The sequence below is a fragment of the Panicum virgatum genome, chromosome 6K, assembly GCF_016808335.1.
Source record: "Panicum virgatum strain AP13 chromosome 6K, P.virgatum_v5, whole genome shotgun sequence".
Lineage (NCBI taxonomy): Eukaryota > Viridiplantae > Streptophyta > Magnoliopsida > Poales > Poaceae > Panicum > Panicum virgatum.
In genome coordinates, this window is record NC_053141.1 from 43,771,129 (window position 1) to 43,790,681 (window position 19,553).

General features: G+C 46.3%; 4 protein-coding genes across 9 annotated transcripts; 3 read left to right on the forward strand and 1 right to left on the reverse strand.

Annotated features, from left to right (window-relative positions):
- The first annotated feature begins 670 nt into the window (after positions 1 to 670).
- Positions 671 to 3,669, forward strand: LOC120712825. Its single transcript, XM_039998713.1, has 2 exons — positions 671 to 1,327; positions 2,982 to 3,669. Exons 1-2 carry the CDS (start codon positions 891 to 893, stop codon positions 3,304 to 3,306), a joined length of 762 nt encoding a protein of 253 aa, XP_039854647.1. The 5' UTR covers positions 671 to 890; the 3' UTR covers positions 3,307 to 3,669.
- A 632-nt stretch (positions 3,670 to 4,301) lies between these two features.
- LOC120712826 (heavy metal-associated isoprenylated plant protein 44-like) lies at positions 4,302 to 6,195 on the forward strand. The gene is made up of 3 exons (XM_039998714.1): positions 4,302 to 4,769; positions 5,421 to 5,493; positions 5,728 to 6,195. Exons 1-3 carry the CDS (start codon positions 4,764 to 4,766, stop codon positions 5,916 to 5,918), a joined length of 270 nt encoding a protein of 89 aa, XP_039854648.1. The 5' UTR covers positions 4,302 to 4,763; the 3' UTR covers positions 5,919 to 6,195.
- Positions 6,196 to 7,747: 1,552 nt separating this feature from the next.
- LOC120712827 (geranylgeranyl transferase type-2 subunit beta 1-like) lies at positions 7,748 to 15,024 on the forward strand. 5 transcript variants are annotated; one of them, XM_039998715.1, is made up of 10 exons: positions 7,748 to 7,908; positions 8,000 to 8,153; positions 8,278 to 8,394; positions 8,563 to 8,629; positions 9,816 to 10,067; positions 13,290 to 13,438; positions 13,906 to 14,039; positions 14,286 to 14,384; positions 14,492 to 14,567; positions 14,694 to 15,024. In XM_039998715.1, the coding sequence occupies exons 1-10, from the start codon at positions 7,855 to 7,857 to the stop codon at positions 14,786 to 14,788; spliced, it is 1,197 nt and encodes a 398-aa protein (XP_039854649.1). In that variant the 5' UTR covers positions 7,748 to 7,854; the 3' UTR covers positions 14,789 to 15,024. The 5 variants fall into 5 exon arrangements, with proteins under 5 accessions (XP_039854649.1, XP_039854652.1, XP_039854654.1 ...); XM_039998716.1 differs by having other exon boundaries at positions 7,753 to 7,908; positions 8,003 to 8,153; XM_039998718.1 differs by lacking the exon at positions 9,816 to 10,067.
- Positions 15,025 to 15,423: 399 nt separating this feature from the next.
- On the reverse strand, positions 15,424 to 19,389 carry LOC120712828 (AT-hook motif nuclear-localized protein 10-like). 2 transcript variants are annotated; one of them, XM_039998722.1, is made up of 6 exons: positions 19,036 to 19,389; positions 18,048 to 18,655; positions 17,528 to 17,580; positions 16,558 to 16,689; positions 16,191 to 16,352; positions 15,424 to 16,022 (listed from the first exon to the last, which is right to left on the reverse strand). In XM_039998722.1, the coding sequence occupies exons 2-6, from the start codon at positions 18,547 to 18,549 to the stop codon at positions 15,780 to 15,782; spliced, it is 1,092 nt and encodes a 363-aa protein (XP_039854656.1). In that variant the 5' UTR covers positions 18,550 to 18,655; positions 19,036 to 19,389; the 3' UTR covers positions 15,424 to 15,779. The 2 variants fall into 2 exon arrangements, with proteins under 2 accessions (XP_039854656.1, XP_039854655.1); XM_039998721.1 differs by having other exon boundaries at positions 18,999 to 19,337.
- Positions 19,390 to 19,553: the final 164 nt, after the last annotated feature.

Genomic DNA, 19,553 nt, shown 5'->3' on the forward strand with positions numbered 1-19,553 from the left:
GTTCTCCAAACGCCGATAACTTTGAAGATCTAGCATCTTAAATGACATGTCATTGAGACAGCAAGCACCAACTTAGACTTAGTAACGTATATCGGCAACCACCATAAATTAAGACATCCGTGCGGTTTCAATCATGAGTTCCTGTTTGACAAATACCGACAACTTTTGAAGATCTAACGTGTCGTAGAAAATCTAACGTATTCTAGGATGCGGCACTACGAGGACAAGTACCGACTTAGTAACGTATATCCTCGATCACCAACGATCGATCTAAGCTAGCTACTCGTGTCATTTCAAACATGATCCTTTGTTTTGGTGAACCTTGACGACCTCAAAAAGATCACCTGACGCTAAGACAGCAAGCATTGATCAAGTGCCATAATAGTAGCTTGCAAACACACTACCACCTACAGTATTCACTGAACTCTTCCGTTTCTCTGTTTACTGAAAACCCGCCTCCGTTTCAAGTTTGACCCTGGCCGGGGCGGCGAGGACACAGTTCACCCCCGGTGGGCCAACCCAGGCAGAAACCGCAGGCATTCAATACCGGCGCAGGACGGCCCCACCTGTCAGCGACACGACCGCGGAGCATTCGCACGGCGCGCCGGTACGGGGAGCGTTTATCCCGGCCCCGAGCCCTGCAAAAATATTTGGCAACGCAGAGAGAATCCCAAGGCGAGGGCTCGGCTCGCTCTCCATCTCCTCCACCTCCCTCTGCCCGGCTGCCCCCCTCCTTCCTTTTAAGCTCGCGATCCTCTCTCTCTCTCTCCTCTGATTCGAAAAAACAATCTCTGCGTCGCGCATAAACAACGCGGGGGAGTCGTCTCCCCGTCCCTCTCCTTCGTTCCCCCACCCGGGCCATAAACCCCGGGGAAAACCCCGCGGCGGTCATGGCGCAGCCGGCCGGCGCCGGCGCCGGGGGCGGCAGGGGGCGGGAGCTGCGGATGTCCATCGAGGAGGTGGCCAAGAAGCTGTCCCTGTGGCACACGCCCACGTTCCGGCCCATCCTGACCCACGACGAGCTGGAGCCCATCCTGGGCGCGGCCGGCTTCGTGCCGCTGCCGGCGCCGGCGCCCAGGCAGCAGCAGCAGCAGCAGGAGTGCCTCCCCCCCGCCGGCGCCGCCGGGGCCGTGGCGTGGCGGGAGTACGCCTTCCTCGGGTGCAATGCCAACGCGGCGGCGCGCCGGCGCCCGGCAGGCCCCGGCCCGCGCCCGCGCCTCCCCTACCCGCGCCTCGACGGCCTCCACCTCAAGACCTACGAGGCCTTCCTCGGCGCCGTCGAGGCACACCTCGGCGCCGACCGCGTCTCCAACCTCTTCCACGTCAGGTACGCGCCCCCGCGTCTCGCTCGCTCGTCGGTTGCATCGCGCCACGCGAACGCCGCCGCGTGCGCCAGCCTCGCCCCGTTGCCGCCCGCCCCCGGGTTTGGTTTGACCCGCGCCCGGCCCGCCGCCTCTGTTCCCTTCCTTCCCATGATTTTGTTGGCTTCTTGTTCGGATAGGCTCGGCGGCTCGGGTTTGTCCCGAGCGCTCGGCACCCTGGCTGTTGCGCGCGCGCCCCGGCTCGGTTGCTCGCGCACATCGCCGTCGCCGTTGATGTCATCTTGTGATCTTGTCTTCTCAATTCTCATCACCCTGATTATTCCACGGCGATGTGATCTTGTCCTCTCATCACCCTAATTCTCTGAAATGGAAATTCTGTGACGACTTCATGTTTGCCCTGCTGGTAGGGTGTGTTTGTACTAGGAATCCCGGGAATTTCCCGCGTTCCGAATTTCGGACCGCGGGGTTGGTGCGTCTTGTGCATCCTAATGTAAAAGGGATGGTTTCGATTTTACGAGTGCATCTGGTTGGGTGAAATTGCTAGTTTTTGTTTTTTGTTTTTTGTATTTGTGAAGTGATCGGGATGGGAAAGATTAGGTGGGCGCTAATCGCTTTTGGTTAGTAGCTTGTTGGCGGTGATGTGTTTGCGTGGGCAGAATTGACTAGATAGCATGGCCCGGGGATTTGTTTTTCTTTTTTCGTGGGATCGGAGAATTAAGTTGTCCATCTCGCGAGCTTGGTCGAGTTTGGTTTGTCACATCGAACTTGCTGAGGGAAAATAACCAGTTCTTGCTCACGAAGATCGAGTCCCCGGCCGGGCGTCTTGTTATCATCGAGGATGGATGTACACTCGCGTGAGCACTCAAGTGTCGCCGTCATGCCCCTCGTAGGTGGTTGAATTGGTGCGTGTTGCTTGTAGCACCGTCCGGTTTCACCTGGTCAGAAATCGTGGTAGAATTTCGAAAGCGCTGTGTAGAGTTTGAAACTACGGCCGTGTAGAGTTTGAAAGCGCTGTGTGATTGGTGAAATCTTTTTAGAGAGTTTTGTTTTTTAGCAATCTTTTTAGAGAGTTCAGAAAGCATTTTGCTGTGCCAAAATCCAAAATTGAGGCTCGGCATCATAATTGAGTGCCATTCTTGCGTTGGGCTTTCTAGCAGGCCCATGCTAGCCCAATTACTGAGCGTGGAAGCCCAACCCGAACAACCATACAGTTGGCCCAGGACCAATTTTGGATGGTCACCGTTCATGTTTCCTTGATTCCTTCCCATTTCCTTTTATTTTCTCATTCTTAAAAAATCCTTTTATTTTCCTACATCGTTTTTTGAGCAGCGTGTATATGTATATATGAACTTTTTTTTTTCGAGAACAAATCAGGTGCAAACTAACATTTCATGCAAACTATGCAAACTTTAATTTGTGTCATTGGATCAACATCCAAGGGGAGGAGTGCAAAAGTGTGATTACCCAATCCAAGAATGAGCAGTTAATTGTAAAATTACACAATCCCTCCATGCCCCTTGGATATTGATCCGGTGGCTCAAATTGAAGTTTGCACGGTTTGCATAGAGAGATTGGTTTGTAACTGATATATTCTTTTTTTTTCCCCTGCATTTTGGCTGGTCGGGCACTGAACATCATCTGTTGGTTGTTGCTCCCCAGGCTGATGCCGGTGACCAACCCGCACGACCGGGCGTTCGACAAGGTGTTCCGGCCCATGCGGAACTTCAGCCCGGAGGAGGACGGGCTCATCGTGTACCGGGAGGGCACCCTGGACGACCTCACCTTCGAGATGTGCAGCCGCCACGGCGCCGTCGGGGACCTGGGCCGCCACGTCATCCCCGGCGTCAGCTGCGCCGACCTCGGCTACCTCCGCAAGGTCGACGGCAACTGCCACCAGGAGGGCTGCTGCGCTAGACACCCCGCCGCCGGCGCCGGCTATGACTTCTTCGCCGTCCATCTCAAGGATCTCCTCCCCAAGTACTAGCTCAACCTGTGCGGTCTTTAAAATTAAGATGCATTGGTCGTCAGCTAGCAGAGTATACTAGGTGCTAGTAGCTAGCTAGCAGAATTAGCAATTTAGCAGCGGTGAGGCGTCGATTACCAGGTAACTGCAGTTAGTTACAGTGACATTATAGACTTATTATAGTGCTGGTCAAGGTTTGCTTGCTCCTTCCTTTTCTAGTGTATAATTTGTTGCGAGTCATGTGCATGCGTGTTGAGCGAGTTCTGTCAGCAGCATGAAGTTTTGGGGAGGTGGGCTTAATGTTGATGATAGTAATGGTATGAAGAAATGGAATCATGTGGTGACAAGTTGCTTACTTTCTTGGTAATCTTCCCCTTTGCATTCCGTGTCATTGTGTTTCATGCATGTGATCAGTTGATCACTGTGATGCAGATGCAATGCATCAGTTCAGTACATCACCATTTCATATATACTACCTTTTTTTTCCTTCTCTCTTGACTCAACTGAAAGTAAACTTGTAGTTGGACTGCATGACGAGTTGCGTCATGGTGTTCCTGAAGATTCATCTCTGCTTGTTAATTTGCTATGCGTGTGGATGCAGGGCAAGAATACCAAACTTGCGTCAGGGTCCATTTTGCTGTCCCTCCCCCCGGCCTCGCCCACTTTCTTTCCATGACCTCCTCATGGCTGGCTTTAACCTTTTGCGCTTTTGCTCTTTTTGTAACCATTAGGTCACTCCCTGCGGATCTCCAGACATTCCAAACTGCATTCCATGCCCCTGCCATGCCCACCGTCATCCGCTCGACACCTCACAAAGCAAAGCTCGGACCCGTCAATGGCGTCCATGTCATCGCACGCCCGGGATCCTCTGCGACCGATCACTCCCTAGCCGGCCATCAGCCATCACACACCGAGCACGTTAACCTTCTCAAAAGCCTTAACCCCACTCCCAATGCTGGTACACATGTGTGGCGTCTGCAGGATCGATCAGGGGTCAATCAACCTCTCCATTCGTGCCATGCTTGAGCTAGCACTGCTGCATGGACCATTGAGAATGGAGCTATCGGCGAGTAAACAAGATCAGCAAGAGAGACCCAGAGGGCCTCGGTGAGACCACCGGTCGCTCTTCTCCATGTAGACCTAGGGCTGCCTTTGGGAAAGCTGAGGAGATCACAGTGCTGGCCGCATAGCTGGGTAGGGTCGTAGGTCAGTGGGTCTTGGAGGCCATCAGCTTAGATTACAACACCAGCAGGAATCTCTTAGCTTGAACACCGTCTTTAACCTTTTCCCTTCATCACATCCTGCCGGTGCTCTTTTCGCCTTTTTTTTTTTGTTACCACCTCTTTGTGGGTTGCTTGCAGTTGCCGCTATAAGAGGTCTGCTCGGCTCTCATCTTATTCCCCTGTCGTCCCCATTTCGAAAGCCGGCGACTGGCGGTGTAGGATCATCAACGTTGCATTACAACCGGTTTCTCTTCCATGGAGGTATGGGACTACGGGTTAATTTGCTAGCTCATCACTGGAATTCATCATAGCCTAAATGTGTGCTTTGTTTATTAATTTGATATATAGTGTTCATGTAGAGATGATAATTCAGTGAGGTTCTTAGCTAGAGCCTAGAGAATAGTTTGTTCGAAATGCAGGCCTGCAAAAAAGTGATGAGTTTCAAGTAGTAGTTTGTAAGGAGTGGTAGTTATTCATCTCTAGCCTCTACAATTCTACATTCATCACCTTCTGTTTGTGTTCATCAACTGCAATTGCAATTTCAAGCAGAAAGCAGAACATTTTCCATACATTAGCGATTAGATTCTTCGCCTTTATCCTGCCTTGACTCATTAACAATACAGAGAAATGATCAAGTCCATTGAGTGCATGACGGATATAGCCGATTAGATAGACCCCTGCGTTCTTATTATGCGGTCATGTTTTGTCAGCAACGAGACGGTCTAGCTTTCGGAGAGTGCGTCTCCTCAGAGCTCAGACAGCGATAACAGGAATTAGTACGGCGACATGATCATGAGTCATGACCATAGACAACAATACTTTTTCTTTGCATGAGCTAGTAGCCAGCCATGACTGCATGGCATGGCATGGCTAGCAATCCTCTGCACATTTCCTGATGGCTGCTGTTCGCAGAGCACGGAGCTGAAAGTGGAGATGGTGGCGCTGCATGAGAAGCGGGTACGGAAATGCCTGTCCAAAGTGAAAGGTGAGCAAACCAAACCAAAGCCCATCCGGTCAGATTACCATGGTCCATCCATCCATGTGTCGATCTGTTTTCACTACTGTAGAAGTGTAGTAGATCCGATCCTTTTGCTCTTTTACCAATTGCCAAAGCCAGGCCTTTCCTTTCTTTTCCTTTGGTTCTCGGTGGACTGCTCCTCAGTCTCTGACGCGGCTGCATCATCTGCTCGTGGTGGCCGCAATGATGATCGCGATGCAGGCATCGAGCGGGTGGAGGTGGAGGCGAGCCTCCAGAAGGTGGTGGTGACCGGGTGCGTGAACCGGAGCAAGATCCTCAAGGCGCTCCGCCGGGTGGGGCTCCGCGCCGAGCCGTGGGCGCCGCACAACGAGCTGCTCAGCGCCTACGCCACCACCAGCCTCATGTTCAACAACTCCTACAGCTTCTTCTGAACCGCCCGGATCCGACGATCCTTCTCGCTGTTGCCTTTTCGTTTCTTTCGTTCGTTCTCTGCTTGCTGGGGTTTGGGAACGGGAAGGCGTTCCGCAATGTATACAGAGATGAGATGGCAATTTTTTTCCCTTTTCTTTTTGTTCTCTCATTTGGGTACGGTGTTGAGTGGCGGAGACAGAGTGGTGGTGGCCGGCGGCGAGGCGGCAGGGAGATGTAGAATGTAATGGTCTGCAGGCAAGGAATCAAAAGCCGGTGCCTTGCATGATGATGCGCGCATGATCTGATTCTGATCCATGGTGCGGATGAGAATCCATGACCCAAATAATCCTTGTGTGTGTTCATGGCTTCCGGCGCATGATCTGCGGGAGGAACTTGAAGCGGTCGCCGTCGCCGCTTTGTTAGCTTTTTACGTACCTAGACTGATCCGACCCGCCGTGCGCGAGCTCCGGTGGCTGCCGACGACGGACGGCCCCGGCTGCCCGGCACCGTGGAGGACGCTCTCATGGTTAACACTTGATAACACTGCAAAAGCTCAACGCATGATTTCAGAACTGAAGCTTCCTAATACTCACTATAGATATCAGTAGAAATAGTAGGTAAAGCAGTAGAAATTATGCAGCCATAGGATATCAACCCCAATTCGAAAAGCGACTTCATTTGTAAAACAGAGATAGTAGGTAAGAAAAATTCACGGTTTCCCATTGTGTAAACCCTCTTGTAAATTTGGCCTTTCCCTCAAAAATTGCTGAAATTCTAGCTTTTGTAATGGCTTTGGCTGCCAAACAGCCCCTGAAATGAATATGAATCAGGTGGGGATGCTCTCCCCCCGTTGACCCTCAAAAAAAAAAAGTAGGTAAGAAAAATTGCAATGATGATGTGTTGTTTCCAACAGCCAGCAAGGGGGAGATAGAGAGGGAGAGAGAGAGAAAACAATACCTGAATGGTTAAGCTACTATGGGCGTGTTTGGAACCGTGTCTGCGCTGCTTATCCGCGAAAAACGCGAAAAAATCCCGCCGAACGCTTCCGCTTCTTATATGCTTATTTTGGCCAATACACGAAATTTGAACTGCATGGCCAAAAATCGCAAAAATGGGCTGCGAGTCGCATTGCGCTTATCCCGCTCGCACTTATCAGGCTCGCGGTCCCAAGCAGGGAGAAGTCCTGCAACTCCACCACCCACGAGTCCAAAAGACCACCATGGCACCATCAGTACCGGACAGTGACAGAGAGCTCTCCTGTTCAAGTTGGTCTCCATTTTTATCTGAAATTAACCATAGTCCTTATTCGGTTGTCCTCTCCAAAAGGGGAAGGGAATGAGAGGGATTTTAATTTGTTGGGAATTTAATCCCTCCCAACTCCCTCTAATTCCTTTCAATTCCCTTGCAACCAAACAAGGCCTTACAGAGAAATAAGGAATAATTAGCATTCTAATAAATAAAATCTTCTATGTTTCACAGAGACAATGCATCTGTTCTCATCGCCCCCTGCCTTCATGTCGCCGACACCGACGATCTACATCCCGGGAGGACAAGAGATCGACACCGGTATACTCTATTGGCGGAGCTGATCTCCGTGCTCCCCGCTCCGCCGCTTCCTGCGCGGCTGCGCTGCCGGCCTGTCCCGTGGAGGTTGCCGGTGAACTCCCAAAATGCTTGATTTGTAAATATATCCTTGAATCGCGATTAATAATCTCGATCCAAATCAGAAGTTTTGTGAAACTACTCGAATTAATATTTTCAAATACCCCCCTGATTGGATCACGGTTAATAACCGCAACCCAATTAGAGGGTTTTGTGAAAATATTCAGATTTTTTTGGATCGCGATTCAATTTTTCGCAAAAAGAACCTAAAGCTGTCGTTGAGGGGTTCAGTTCAGTCCGAGTTCGAGCAGGGGAAGACGAGGAGCGCGACTGCACGAGCCAAGCGAGGCGGCCATGGCGGAGCTCGCCGCCGACCAGCACGTCCGCTACATCGTCACCGTGGAGAAGGTAACGCACCCATCCATCCATCTATCTCGTCCTCTCGCCCCCCGTCTCCTGGATTTCTCCGGCTCCTCCAACGCCCGCCCTTCTCGCGCAGAAGAAGGACTCGTTCGAGTCGCTGGTGATGGAGCACATCCGGCTCAACGGCGCCTACTGGGGCCTCACCACACTGGATCTCCTCCACAAGCTGCACGCCGTCGACGCCGCCGAGGTCGTCGACTGGATCATGTCCTGCTACCATCCGGAATCTGGTACTCCGCTTTCGATTCCTGCCATCCACCCCGCCCCCCCCCCCCCCCCCCGGTGATTGGATTGTGTAGAGGTAGTTAATTGATTTGTTCGGGTGCTATCCTTTGGATGTGTATGGCGGTGCAGGTGGATTTGGAGGGAACGTCGGGCACGACCCGCATGTCCTCTACACGCTAAGCGCCGTGCAGGTCCTCTGCCTCTTCGATCGGCTCGATGTCCTTGACATCGACAAGGTTGCTGATTGTATCCTTTTTCCATATCTTGAATTGGTTCACACTGTTGGAGTATCTTTGTGAACTTCAGGTTACCAATGCCTTAGTGAGAAAAGCGAATCCTGCAACCCTAGTTTATTAAGCTGAGTAGCTGACTGAACTTGAAATCCAGTTTCTTTTCCTTATCTAGCCATGTCAGATGTTGCTGGACTCCAGAATGAGGATGGATCATTTTCTGGTGATGTCTGGGGTGAAGTCGACACTAGGTAAAAACCCTTTCAAATGATCGTTTTTAGTCCCCGCTTTTGTGTTTGAGTAAATGACATGCGAAGTACAACTACTTGTACGGGGTGCAACTAGGTCATGCTTCTTGTAAAGTGCTCAAAGAGGTCACAGATTATGTTTAAGTGGTGCATTCGAGGTCAAAAGTGGACTGCATGGCTGCGTCGCCTTGACATCCATGTCACCACCGGCGTGGACAGTTCTTTGCAAAAACACCTCTTATCTCCAGCCTGTTTGTTTGTTGTTTTGCAAGATGCGTGGTTGTTTTCTTTTTTATTTCCATGGTTGCCTGCAAGTTTACAGCCTTTCTACATTAAGGTGAGATATACGAAGTGAGAAAAGCAGGCACATCATTCATAGCATCAGGTTCAAAAAACTGAAATGCAAAATAGTAAGTATGTTTATGCCCACCTAAGAAAAACAGAAACCGTTGACATTTTGAATTTTCCTTAAATGTCGTCCTCACTGCATAAATAAGACCACTACTTGACATTTTTCTTTTTTGGTGCTGCCTTCTTCTTCCTCACTGTTCTCCTTCCCTCCCGTGTTGCTGTAGTCCGAGGAGGTTGCAGACCATCTCTCCTAAGTGTAGCAATGAAAGCACATTCTGGCAATTTTGGAGCTGATAGTCCATCTCTATCTTGTTGGCTATTGGCAGCCTGACAAAATAAATATCACTAAAAGACTATAGGTACCATGGAAAAGTTCACACATAGCAAGGATAGCTTACTTTCATACCTCACTCATGAGTGTCTGCATGACAGAGGTGCTTTGTTGGCTACAGTTAGAGCATCACCAAGAGTGTCTGATAAGTTGAGTCCCAAAAAGCTGATTTTAGGACTTTGCCAAAAACTATTGGGAGGAAAAAATACCTCCATATCCAACGGTTTCCAAAAAAAATTAGTTGCTAAAATATATGAACTACTGCCCCCATCATCCATTCTGGGCCAGCACATGATTTATGAGTTCACAATTTACTGAAAATCATCTACAGAACTAGTGAATACGGATATTGCCTTTCAGTGAACTTCACGAATAACGGATGAATTCTTTATTCAAGAAGTGTCTCCTTTTCTCTTTTACCCTTCTTTCTTTCTTTCATCCATTTCATTTATTTCCTTCTCTCTTGATCTCTTTGGCTCCTTCTGTGTCTTTTCCCCTGGCCACCAGAGCCTGCTGCTCCGTGTCCCCGCAGCTGCGCTACGCCAGGGCCCTCCGCTTCCGACTTCCGTGCAGGTATCAGCTTGCCTCGAAAGCAGATGAACCAGTGCTGTCTCATAATAGATCGGCACCTCGTCTGGAGGACTTGATGATCACCGCCGGCGCGCTAGGGCAAAAGAAAGGGAGCGCGCAGGCCCTGCGACCCAGCTGCCTGTGTGGGGCCATTCCTCACTCAATCAGGGAACTCATCTACAATAGCTGGTACAAGACCCTTTAAAAAAAAAAAAGGGCGTACCCAGTGCCGTAGGCTTCCCGCACTGTGCGGGGTCTGGGGAAGGGTTGTCTTTAAGCCCCAAGCCTTACCCACACAGACAGACAGAAGGTAGTTATTGTCATATTTTTTTCTAAATTGCCTTGTGATGTCTCAAATTAAATTTGTTATGTTTACAAGACCCTTTAAACATAACAAATTTAATTTGAGACATCACAAGGCAATTTAGAAAAAAATATGACAATAACTACCTTCTGTCTGTCTGTCATCACAGACCATGCGGACGTGTTCTGAATTTGAAGGTCTTGTTTGAGAGTACTAAGGAAGCATTTCCAGCTATTTTTGCTCTCTACCTCAATTAATGCCAATCTGCCATCGCTGTAGGAAATATGCAGCCATTGGGGTCTATGCAAGCAGCAGTAAATATCCCTCTGAACTTTGTTTTGATGTGGCAACCATCAAAACATATCAGTGGCCAGCATCCACTTAAAAATCCTCTCTCGCAGGCATCTAATGAAACATACAATGTATGGAAACAACCATATTGCAGGTTCAAAAAGAATATGCTACCTGGACTAGACCTTCTCAACTCTTGCCCATAGTCCCATAGCTGGCTATATTGTCCTATTTCATTCCCATATATAGCTTTGCTATTGTTCTGGCTCTACCTAACTTGTGCCTTGATGGAGTAATGTTAAGGTCTTTTTGCTTTCCTACTAAATTTTCAAGCGTCATCTTATCATCAGCTATGAATTCCTCAACATACCTTTTGGGTAGATATTTGGCAGTCACAGCCTTTAGTTCCCGAACATGTGATGGCAACACCACTGACTTTCCTATTAACATAGGCCTACACCAGGGGTCAGCATTGAGTCCTTATTTATTTGCTTTAGTGATGGATGAGGTCACAAGGGATATACAAGGTGAGATCCCTTGGTGTATGCTCTTTGCTGATGATGTGGTGCTAGTTGACGAGAGTATGGCAGGGGTTAATAGGAAGTTAGAGCTGTGGAGACGCACGTTAGAGTCGAAAGGATTTAGACTTAGTAGGACCAAGACCGAGTACATGATGTGCGATTTCAGCGCGACTAGGCATGAGGGGGGAGACGTTAGTCTAGATGGGCAAGTGGTGGTCCAGAAGGATACTTTTCGGTATTTAGGATCGGTGCTACAAAAGGATGGCGACATTGATGAAGATGTTAGGCATAGAATTTCAGCTGGCTGGTTGAAATGGCGGCAAGCTTCTGGCATCCTTTGTGACAAGAGGGTGCCACAAAAGCTAAAAGGCAAATTCTATAGGACAGCAATTCGTCCGGCGATGTTATACGGTGCTGAATGTTGGCCTACAAAAAGGCGTCATGTGCAGCAACTGAGTGTAGCAGAGATGCGGATGTTGCGGTGGTTTTGCGGGCACACAAGGAGAGATAGAGTCCGGAACGAAGTTATTCGGGATAGGGTCGGGGTGGCACCAATTGAGGAGAAACTTACTCAGCATCGGCTGAGATGGTTTGGACATGTCCAGCGAAGGCCTCCTGAGGCGCCGGTGCGTAATGGGGTTCTTGAGCGGGTCGATAATGTAAAGAGGGGTAGAGGTAGACCTAAACTGACGTGGGAGGAGTTGGTTAAAAGAGACCTTAAGGATTGGAATATCTCTAAAGAGATAGCTTTGGATAGGAGCGCTTGGAGACTAGCTATCAATGTGCCTGAACCTTGAACTTATTTCTTTCGGGTTTCATCTCTAGCCTACCCCAACTTGCTTGGGAAAAAAGGCTATGTTGTTGTTGTTGTACAGCCTTTAGTTCCCATTCCCTACTGTGTGCTTGTTCACATACTTCTTTACCATGAAATATTTAGCTCTACTGTCCTCAGACACAGTCAGCTGCCAAGGGCATCCTGCAACACAACAAGCTTCAATCCTTGTCTTGTTGTTTCTTGGAGTATTAATGACAACCCTATTCTTGATTGCTATATTGTTTTATATTTTTATTGCATTACGTACTTCCTGGACTGACCCAAATATCATGCAAACACTAAACTGGGGTGATCCCATGTCTACAGGCTGAAAACTCTTAAATTTAAGCTTAATATTAATCAAACCCTCCATCTCCGAAGGAAGCGTCGTCTAGGCTCATGTCTTCCAAGACCACACTCTTTCCTTTGCTGGCAGCAATATCATCTTGCACATTAGTATATACAAAATTCTTAAATAGATCATCGCCCTCTTGGTCAATCTCATAGTCCCTATCCACGAATTTGGGGTCGTCTTCTGTGTCTTCATCACTATCACCAATAGGATGTGCAATAGCATTAGATGTTGTATCAACATGGACACTATTCTCATTAGCCCTCTTATCAACAACCAGTGACTTTTTAGGGCTCACCACAACAGGCAAATTTACCATGGAGGAAATTGCAAGTTCATCCCAGTTAATGACACCCATGATGTCTTGGTGATCAACATACACAACCAAATTTCTGAACCTAGGAACCAAAGCAACCATGCTATTAGTATATCAGCACCACACTTGAGCCTCAATCTTTTCATCAATATATGTTACATTGGTCATGTGAGTTCATTTCAATACTGAATTCATCATCGTCGGTTTCTGCATGACATAATTATTGGGTGCAATAGCAGATTTATAGTAATAATGTGACAAATCTCTGAGCTTATGCCCTGACAATCAAATCTATAAACTCAAAAAAAAAAGTGAGGAGGAGGCTGCGACCCTGCTGCTTGCCGTAGGGAGGAGGCACAAACCCTGCAGCTCAACGCACAGGTGCCATCTGTGGCCGGCGCTGTGGATGACATGCAGCTGTATTCTCCCTAGATCACTGGTTTCTTTTTCTACATCTGGGATGATACGCTGATGGTTTGTTGTGAGATCTCCTTGAGGGTGTCGGCGTCATTCTTGCACCCACCGAAACTGTTGCTACTGCGGGGATCAAGAGGAAGGAAACAAATGTGCATGCGATTAATCAGAGATAAGGGGTGTTTTGCAAATATCCATCCACGCTGGTGGTGACGCCTTTTGATCTTCAATACACCACTTAAACAAAATCTGTGACCTTTTTGAGCACATTACAAGAAGTATGACCTAATTGCACCCACTGTACAAGGTGTTGAACTGGCATGTCATTTACTCTTCGTGTTTCCAACATAACAATCCATAGCTAGTAATTCAAACTTAATGTTTTTTCTGTTTCTGTAGGTTCTCGTATATTGCCCTATGCACCTTATCACTACTGCATCGTCTGCATAAAATTAATATGCAAAAGGCTGTAGATTTTGTTGTTAGCTGTAAGAATTTGGATGGTGGATTTGGAGCTATGCCAGGAGGGGAGTCACATGCTGGGCAAAGTATGTCTTACTTTGATTTCACTGGAACTCTACTTTGTGGTATTTCTGAGCACACCTGTAATTTATCATTAAGTGGGCAAACTGACTAGCTATCAATGTGCCTGAACCTTGAACTTATTTCTTTCGGGTTTCATCTCTAGCCTACCCCAACTTGTTTGGGAAAAAAGGCTATGTTGTTGTTGTTGGGCAAACTATGTGTTTATGGAGGATGCTTTATGAAAGAAGAAGAATGGCAGAACTGGCTATGTAGTGCAGTAGACTACCTTCAAATGAATATTACTAGAAGTCTGTAGATATAATCTAGCTCTACTATTGTAGCATTACAACTTCCTCTGTTATTGGTGGCATTTTAATTGACCTGTTGTATCATCGCCCTAATGTTAGCTGTGATTGACTGAATTAGCTTTACTGGATGCCATTATTTCCAAACTCATGTATATTACCTGAACACAAATTTTTGCATGCAGTATTTTGTTGTGTTGGCGCTCTTGCAATCACTGGTTCTCTACATCACATTGATAGAGATCTCCTTGGATGGTGGCTTTGTGAGCGCCAGTGTAAAGACGGAGGACTTAATGGGCGACCTGAGAAACTAGCTGATGTGAGCTTTATTTTGTACTCCCTCCGTTCCAAAATGTAGGTCGTTTTGACTTTTCTAGATTCATATATTTTGTTATGTATCTAGACATATGTTATATCTAGATGCATAACAAATATTATGAATCTAGAAAAACCAAAACGACCTACATTTTGGAACGGAGGGAGTATATCATAAGTGGTGTATGTTTTGCATTCCTTTCTGTACCTTGTCACTATGGATTTTATTTGACTGTTAAAAATTCTCAAGGTTTGTTACTCCTGGTGGGTGCTATCAAGCTTGATCATGATTGATAGAGTACATTGGATTGATAAGGAAAAGCTTACAAAATTTATACTAAACTGTCAGGTAACTGTTTATTATTCCCATCACTGCTATTTGGATAATCATACGTCCCTTGACTCATAACTTCATAAGTATCAGTTCCAACTCTTCTCATTTGTGTTGATTGTCAGGATAAAGAGACTGGTGGCATTTCAGATAGACCAGATAATGCAGTAGATATCTATCACACATACTTTGGAGTTGCAGGTGCTTATTTTCTTTCCATACTGTGGTATTTTCAACATATGTAAGGAATTACATATTGTATATGGCATGTGAAGGAATTAGAACTATAAACTCTGTGCTCAACCAGTTAACCACTCTTGCAAACAGGACTTTCATTGATGGAGTATCCTGGAGTGAAGCCTATGGATCCTGCCTATGCGTTGCCGTTGGATGTTGTCAATCGGATATTCTTGAGAAAATAAAACATTACATGTATGAGATTTGCCACAGATGATGTTGTCTAATGTGGATGCTTCTCTGCAGAATCATTGTAGTTAGGTTTGGAAGGAAAGTAGCTGAGGTGTAGAATCAAATTTTATATGGAGTCAGTAATACATGTTGGAATATCACTTCAACTTTTTGAGCGTCGACAACACATTTGTACTGAAGTTGTACTGTACTACTGTTTAACACAACGGCAAACATTGGTTTTTCTTCACTGTCTCCTCCAATTGTGCTTAGTTAATGTTATTCTGGCAATTTGCCACTTGCTTTGTTGGATATATCATGAAAGTTTTGTTTTGCTAGTTGATCTGATTCTCTCATGTGCCTGGCGACATCGTGTTCGATGATACATAAAACAGATCTGCCAAATTGGGTCATCGAGCTATGCATACTTAAAAGAAAATAAACCAGCTATTTGATTTTTTTTTTCGTTTTTTACGTATGAGAAAGGTAAAGGTTAGCCACGCCATCTTAGTACACAATAGACGGGCCACACACAGCCTTTAAGAGCACGGCATACCGCCAAGGAAGCCATTTTCAACACAAATTGCTGAATTTCAATGTCCAAACATGTTTGGGCAGAATCCTTGGTTAAGTGCAAACAACAAATTCGTAGAAGAATCTTCCAGCCCAAATCAATTTGAATTGGTAGAACATAGGACTTTATAACATTTGATTGAACATAGAACTAAATAAACATTTGATAACACTGCCAAGGATCACATGGACAAAGCTCAGTACATCATCTCTAGATGACAGACAGCTCCTAGCACATGAATTCAGGGTGAAACCTACAATAGAGCTACAAACTTCTGGCTACAGTACTCTCACTACTCAAGCTCCGAATTACACTACATATAAGCTAGTCAGAGAACGAGCACTATTGAAGCGCAAATTGCTACTTCCTCCTGGAAGGCAGTTCGCCAATCTAGATCTGAGCCTGCCTGGATTTGGTCAAGGATGCAGAGATCATTTCCAGGGCATGCTGGACATGATTGGTGGTTGATTACTGTTGCTAGCAGCCATGCCTTGATGCAGTGGTGGTGGGCTTCCAGCCCCACCAGATGATTCACTCAATGTGCCTCTTGAAGGGGGGCTGTTGGGTCCCATAGAGGTGGTCGGGGCGACCTTCAATGGTGCTGATGCAGGGTCTGAAGGAGCATGCTGTTTTGGCTCCTTTTTGCTTTCAGAACTGAAGCTTCCCAATACTATCTGCAGATAACACATGCAATACTGCTAATTAATATCATTGTCTTGAGAGTATAACAGACAATTAAGTAAGGCAGTAAGTTTGAACTTCTCATAGGATATCAACTCCAATTTTCGAACTTCTCATGATGTATTGTTTCCAATAACCACTGCAAGGGAGAAAAACAATACCTGAATTGGTGAAGCTGCTATGAGAAGCCCTGCAACTCCACCACCCAAGAGACGACCATCAGGACCCGCCAGTGACACACTGAGTCCTCCTGTTCGACTACGCTGGCCTCCATTCTCTATCAGGAGGAATGACCCTGACAGTGATAGTATCTCAAATCGACCCTATGTAAAAAATTAGGAATTATTAGCATTTGTAATTAAAATCTTCTATTTTGCACAGTGCCAATGCATCTGTAAGTAGACAGGAAGTTTACACATCTCTTGATCCAATCATAATATATGGAAACTTAACAGATAAGAGCTTAGGAAAATATTCCTATGTTACAGAAAAGTATCTCTATTAGCTTCCACTGGCTATAGAACAAACCTCGTATGTTACAGTGCCACCTGAAGTAGCAGTCTGGCGAAGCGTTACATTTGATATGGCACCATTTGCTGAAAGAACGCAAACCGCACGTGTTCCATGCAGAGAAAATGACATAATCTTCGATGAAACGTCCTAAAAAGAAGAGTGGAGGTATTGATTCATTAAATTTCAGAAAACTCTCTTGATAAATGATCCTGGAAGCTTCGCTTTAATGAACAGCCAGAAGTTCACCTTATCACTTTCCAAAATATGGATGCTATGCAAGTACCATTAATTAGCAAAGCTACAGCAACATAAATTACTCCCTCCGTCCCAAATTATTAGTCATTTTCTCATTTCTAGGTGCATAATTTTTGTTATGCATCTAGATATATGTTATTATGTCTAGGTGCATAGTAAAATCTATGTATCTAGAAAAGCCAAAACAATTAATAATTTGGGATGGAGGGCGTATTTGGCATCAAAGACCATATAAAAGAAGGATATCAGCATGAAGGTAGAATGGCAATGCCATAAAGCAGGTAAGCAGAGACAGTCATATGCACAAGCCAGAATAAGGAGGACAAAAGTTGGAACTGTTCCAAATTATCAAGAGGATAAAAATAATCAGTTACCACTTACCACAGTAGGAAATGCCAAAATGGCAGTTTATGTAAACTCATAATTGTCATCAGTGCCACATGGTAGAAGGAATACATCTAAACATAATGTGATAGCTTAGCTCTACTTAGTGCGACAAGTTAAAGACACATGTCTAGATGAACAATTTGGCAATTCAACTTATATAGAATTGACAAACCATACTTCCTTTTTTTCCTTTTGAAAAAAGGGAACATATAGAAAAGTAGTGACAAAAAGAGGAAAGTCTGAAATAAAGTGAGCATGTGCAAAGAATCCAGAAAAAAAATATACGAGAACATATTCTGAGAATAAAATAAGAATAAACAATTGACAAGTTCAAATGCAATACCTCCCCAGCTTGAACTGTAATAACATGAGGAGTAAATCCAACTCCTGATGACCCTGCAAGATGACTTTATATAAGGGCTAGTTACTTCAATCACCAAGCAAAAAGGGAGTCAATGTATTAATGTATTTTTAGCTTAGATAGTTAGAATAAACAGCACGCCCAATTCAGCAGAGAAATAACCAAATGTCACACATTCTTAATTGTACACCGAAATATTTGAAAAGAAACAAGGTCATCCAGAATTTATAGTTTTGTGTAGTGAATTGATAAAAAGCCAGTAAGGTAAATCCCCTAATACATCCTCCATTTGAAACTCTTACTATGAAGCACATCCAACCTCTAAAGCAACGCAATGAGCACTTGAACCAGTTTGAAGAAAATTTTATTCCGATATTACATTCAATGACGAAACTACCCATAAGGAAATGTGAACAGATTTTTCTCCAGTGCCTACTAATCTTGAGCGTGAAACCATACCAAAACATTAAGAAAAACGAAATGATAGAAGTAGAAATTTTACCAAGGGCACCCATGCGCGGCTTGTTGGTAGAACCCTTGGGCCGGCCCCGCTTCTTCACTCCATCCGGCGACACCCCCAGCACAGAGTTCGCCGGATTCGGCCCCGCCAGTGAGAAAGGCCCGGAAGAACCCTGCCCCATCGCCGGTGACCCTGTAGCCGACGATGCAGGCACCAATGCCAGCGACATGGACCCGTCGGGTCCGTACTTCCTTGGCCGCCCACGCTTCTTCTTGGCCACTGGCTCACTTATGCCCGGCGACGCCATGGCGCCATTGCCTCCAGTGGCCGCCGCAGTGGACATGCTAGGCCCGTGGACCGCGACCTGCGGCTGGTAAGACGGCGGCGCTGCCGAGGTTACCGGGGCGAAGACAGGGGTGCCGTCTGCGGTGTGCGCCATGCGCACGCTCTGCATGGCCGCGGACGCCGGCGGCGCCGGCGGGCTCTTGGGCATGCCAAACAGATCCCTGCCTGCCATCAGCCCTTGCTCAGACCTCACCTCCATGGCGGAGGAGCACTCGTTTCTTGGACTATAACTGAAAGCTGCCAGCTTTAATCAGCGGCACGAGCTCACGAGTGCTCAACTGAGGTCAGGACTACGGATTGTGAATCTGTAAAAAAACCCATAAAACCCTTTCAGTGCTCAAGTACAAGATCTTTCTCGCGACGAACACGCAGTTTTACCACAGAAGCAAATTTCTCGAAGAAAAGGAAGATGAAAATAGGTAGAAATGAAAAAGAAAAATAAATTACTGGAAAAATGGGAGATAAAAATAGGCGAAGGAAATGGTAAAAGGTCCAAGAAAAGGTAGGTTTAAGAGCCAAATTTGGGTCAGGATTTAGCCAACAAAGCACAGAAGCTGCAGATCCCCATTTTTGCCCGGATTTCGCAGGCAAAAAACCCAACAAATCACCGGAATTTCGGACCCGGCAGTTCCAAACGAAGAAAAATACCTGAGCTGAAAAGGGATTAGGAAAAACAAGAAGCTACCACAGTTCCAGACTGGAAGCTCATGAGGTAGGAGAAGACATCGCAGGGTCACACTAGCTGACTTGCACCACACAGGGAGATGAACAGATTAGGGAGATTTCAGCTAATGGCCTCCAATTTATCTCTCCTTTTTTCCTCTTTTCTTGACCTCTCTAGTTCACACGGGCTCCTTCGTTTTCGCAATTAACAAAAATGTTTTTTTCGGGGGAAAAGGAAAATAGGCAGCCGGTAAGTAAAGCACGCCGAAATTGCCTCGGGAGAATTTATATAATTGCTGTAGCAGATAAGAAGGGGAATCGGAGTAGATGGATCACGGATGCGGCGGTCTACCCCATTTGACCCCAGCACTTGGGCAATTTACTTTGAGATCCCCCTCAAGCTCAAGTGATTTTCTGTGCTTTTTATGCCTGTTTGGTTTACACTGGCCCCTGAACCACAGCTATTTCACCAATCATTTTCCCTGCAAGCAACCAACTGGGACGCAAAGCTTAGAACATGATGTTGCCTTTGGACTAATT